Source organism: Penaeus monodon, chromosome 7 (genome assembly GCF_015228065.2).
Source record: "Penaeus monodon isolate SGIC_2016 chromosome 7, NSTDA_Pmon_1, whole genome shotgun sequence".
Taxonomy (NCBI): Eukaryota; Metazoa; Arthropoda; class Malacostraca; order Decapoda; family Penaeidae; genus Penaeus; species Penaeus monodon.
The window spans coordinates 53,352,679-53,355,178 of NC_051392.1; the positions used below are offsets into that span (position 1 = coordinate 53,352,679).

General features: G+C 34.2%; 1 protein-coding gene across 1 annotated transcript in view; it reads left to right on the plus strand.

Annotated features, from left to right (window-relative positions):
- The window catches only part of LOC119575458 (nucleoside diphosphate-linked moiety X motif 13-like), a 10,769-nt gene that overhangs the window by 1,321 nt on the left and 6,948 nt on the right, over window positions 1–2,500 (plus strand). Inside the window, exons 3-5 of the mRNA XM_037923091.1 lie at window positions 1,100–1,185; window positions 1,436–1,634; window positions 1,960–2,124. Of these exons, the coding sequence (XP_037779019.1) occupies window positions 1,100–1,185; window positions 1,436–1,634; window positions 1,960–2,124 (450 nt within the window). The remainder of the gene's footprint in view (window positions 1–1,099; window positions 1,186–1,435; window positions 1,635–1,959; window positions 2,125–2,500) is intronic.

Below are 2,500 nucleotides of genomic sequence, written 5' to 3' on the forward strand. Positions count from 1 at the left end.
TGGTTAGCTGCATTTAACACCAGTGTTTTCAGTTTTTGATTTTACACAATTGAACAGAAAATGCATGTTTCACTGTTACATATCAAACTATGTAGGGTTACTTGAACAATAAACATGCTAATGAAATATATGTAAGGCAATGAATGAAACAAATCAGTAACCTATGTATTTATATAGAAATAGTGAAAAGATTCCAGACTATATTTTGGTTACATTTTGTACAAAGGAAATGGAGGAGAGGAAAGGATAGTGTTCTTTTGGCTGGATGAAATGTACTGTACAGTACTAAAAATACTGTTTCACACTCACTTTCATGCATTCACAATGAAAAAGAAGTGGGAAATATATCAGACTATATTATGGTTACATTTTGTACAAATGAAATGGGGGAGAGGAAAGGATAGTGTGTTTTCGGCTGGATGTACTGTACTAAAAATACTATTTCACTCTCATTTTCATGCATTCACACTAAAAAAGTTGGAAATATAACTATATAATTCACCCTAGTAGAAGAGGGGCTAAAGGGGGAATGGGGACATGAGGATGATATGATGGATGTGACAGGAAGGAACTTGAGACATTACAATTTACATGTTTCATTTGCAACAAAAAATCATAAGAAAACATCCCACCATTTTTTGACAAATCTTGCAGGATGATGCCACAATCATGTTGAATAGGAATAGTTTTGGCAATAGGGCGTCAGGTGTTAATTAGAAGATAAAAAATTTATGGTAATGAAGTAATCTGTGTTAATTACGACATGTGGAAAAAGTTATGAATGGGAATGAATACCTTCTGAGCACAAGAGATGGGGAAAATGTTCATTTTCATTTGTATCTTTTTTTACATAATATAATAAATTTTGCAGTAATAACAATGTACTAATGTAAATGCAGTAAGGGGAATGATATATTTTCAAGATTTATGTCAAGGATAATATAGTTTATAGTTTGGCATGCAGAGTCACTTGAACTTTTTTAGTCAATGAAGACTCATGACAGTGCTAAAATAAATATATATTTTTTTATACCACTGTTTGACATTTTCCTCTTCAGTTTCACATTGACTTATGTGATGTCTTGCTTTTTAATTCCAGATCTGATTAAGTATCACTCAGAAGTTTTAAACTCCTGTGTCTTGTTAGATGTTTCTGAAGATGGGACACCACGATACAGTGTGCAGGTTTGGAGATTTAAGTTTCTTTTACAATTCCACTAAGATCTGGTCAGTTCAATCTTCATGTTCAGCATAGGTTTAAAAGTTGTTTGAACAGTTATATTGAATATTTTGGGTGGACAGAAGATGTTTAACATTAACTGAACAAATTGAAGGATCTGCTTCAATAATGCTTTTTTTTAAGATTTCTTAAGAAATGTGTAAAGTAGCCCTTCCTAATATTTAACAATATTTATGGAAATTAATTCCTCTGCAGGTTGGAGCTCTGGCAACAGAAATACAGGAACAGATGGAAGATTCTACCAATGCTTCCTTTACTGATTTGCGAGCAGCCCTATTCATGGTCAACTGGAAGGAAGCCCATGTCCTATCCAGGGCAAATTGTGTCCTTATGTGGAATAAGAACCAAGCCTTTTGTGGCAAATGTGGCTCACCTACTCAGAGAAATGCTGCAGGTAGGTTCAGGTTTTCTTTGCTGGTAGTATCTCAGTAACTGTGTGTTTGTTTGTGTGTTAAATGTCAGAGAAACATGAAACTGAAGAATGAATGTGGATGAGAAAATATCTTCTATCTTTTTCCTCTTTTACTTCTAAATTTAATAGAAAAAGATTCCAGAAAAAAATACAAAATATTTATTAAGGTGATTTCATGTGCAAGAGAGTTAATTCATTAATGTGTTCCACATCACACATCCACACATATGTGCCATATCTTCTGTTGTGATTAGCCAAAACCCAAAGATAAGAATATCCAACCCTCCACTATTGTTACCTCCAACAGGCTATTCTCGAAAGTGCAGCAGCTGTGGGATGACACACTACCCGAGCTCAAGTCCAGTGGGCATAGTCTTGGTCACAGACCCTGAGGAGGAGAACATTATCCTTGTGCGACAACCACGGCACCCACCTGGGATGTACTCGTGTATTGCTGGCTTCTCTGACGTGGGTAGGTAGATTTATGGGGTTGGTTGTTTATTTATGGATGGTTGTTATGTGTTTATCATTTTTCTTTTTTTCTTTTTTTTTTTCTGTCAGTCATTCTTACTATATTTTTCTTTCTTGTTTGGTGTATCTGTGTAATTAATGTTTCCTCTCGCTGCCTTTACATTTGTCTTTCTTGCCTTGGTTATTTTCTCTCTTTTTATGTTCTTCCCTATATTTTTTATGTATATATTTAATGTTTTTTCCTATCCTCCAAAGATATATTCCAATTGTCACAATGATGACATCTTTCCCCTGATATATATAAATTTAAAAAGATGCTTTGTGAAACCCAAATTGCATTTACCCTCACTTTTTTCTGAATGTGAGACATTGATTAT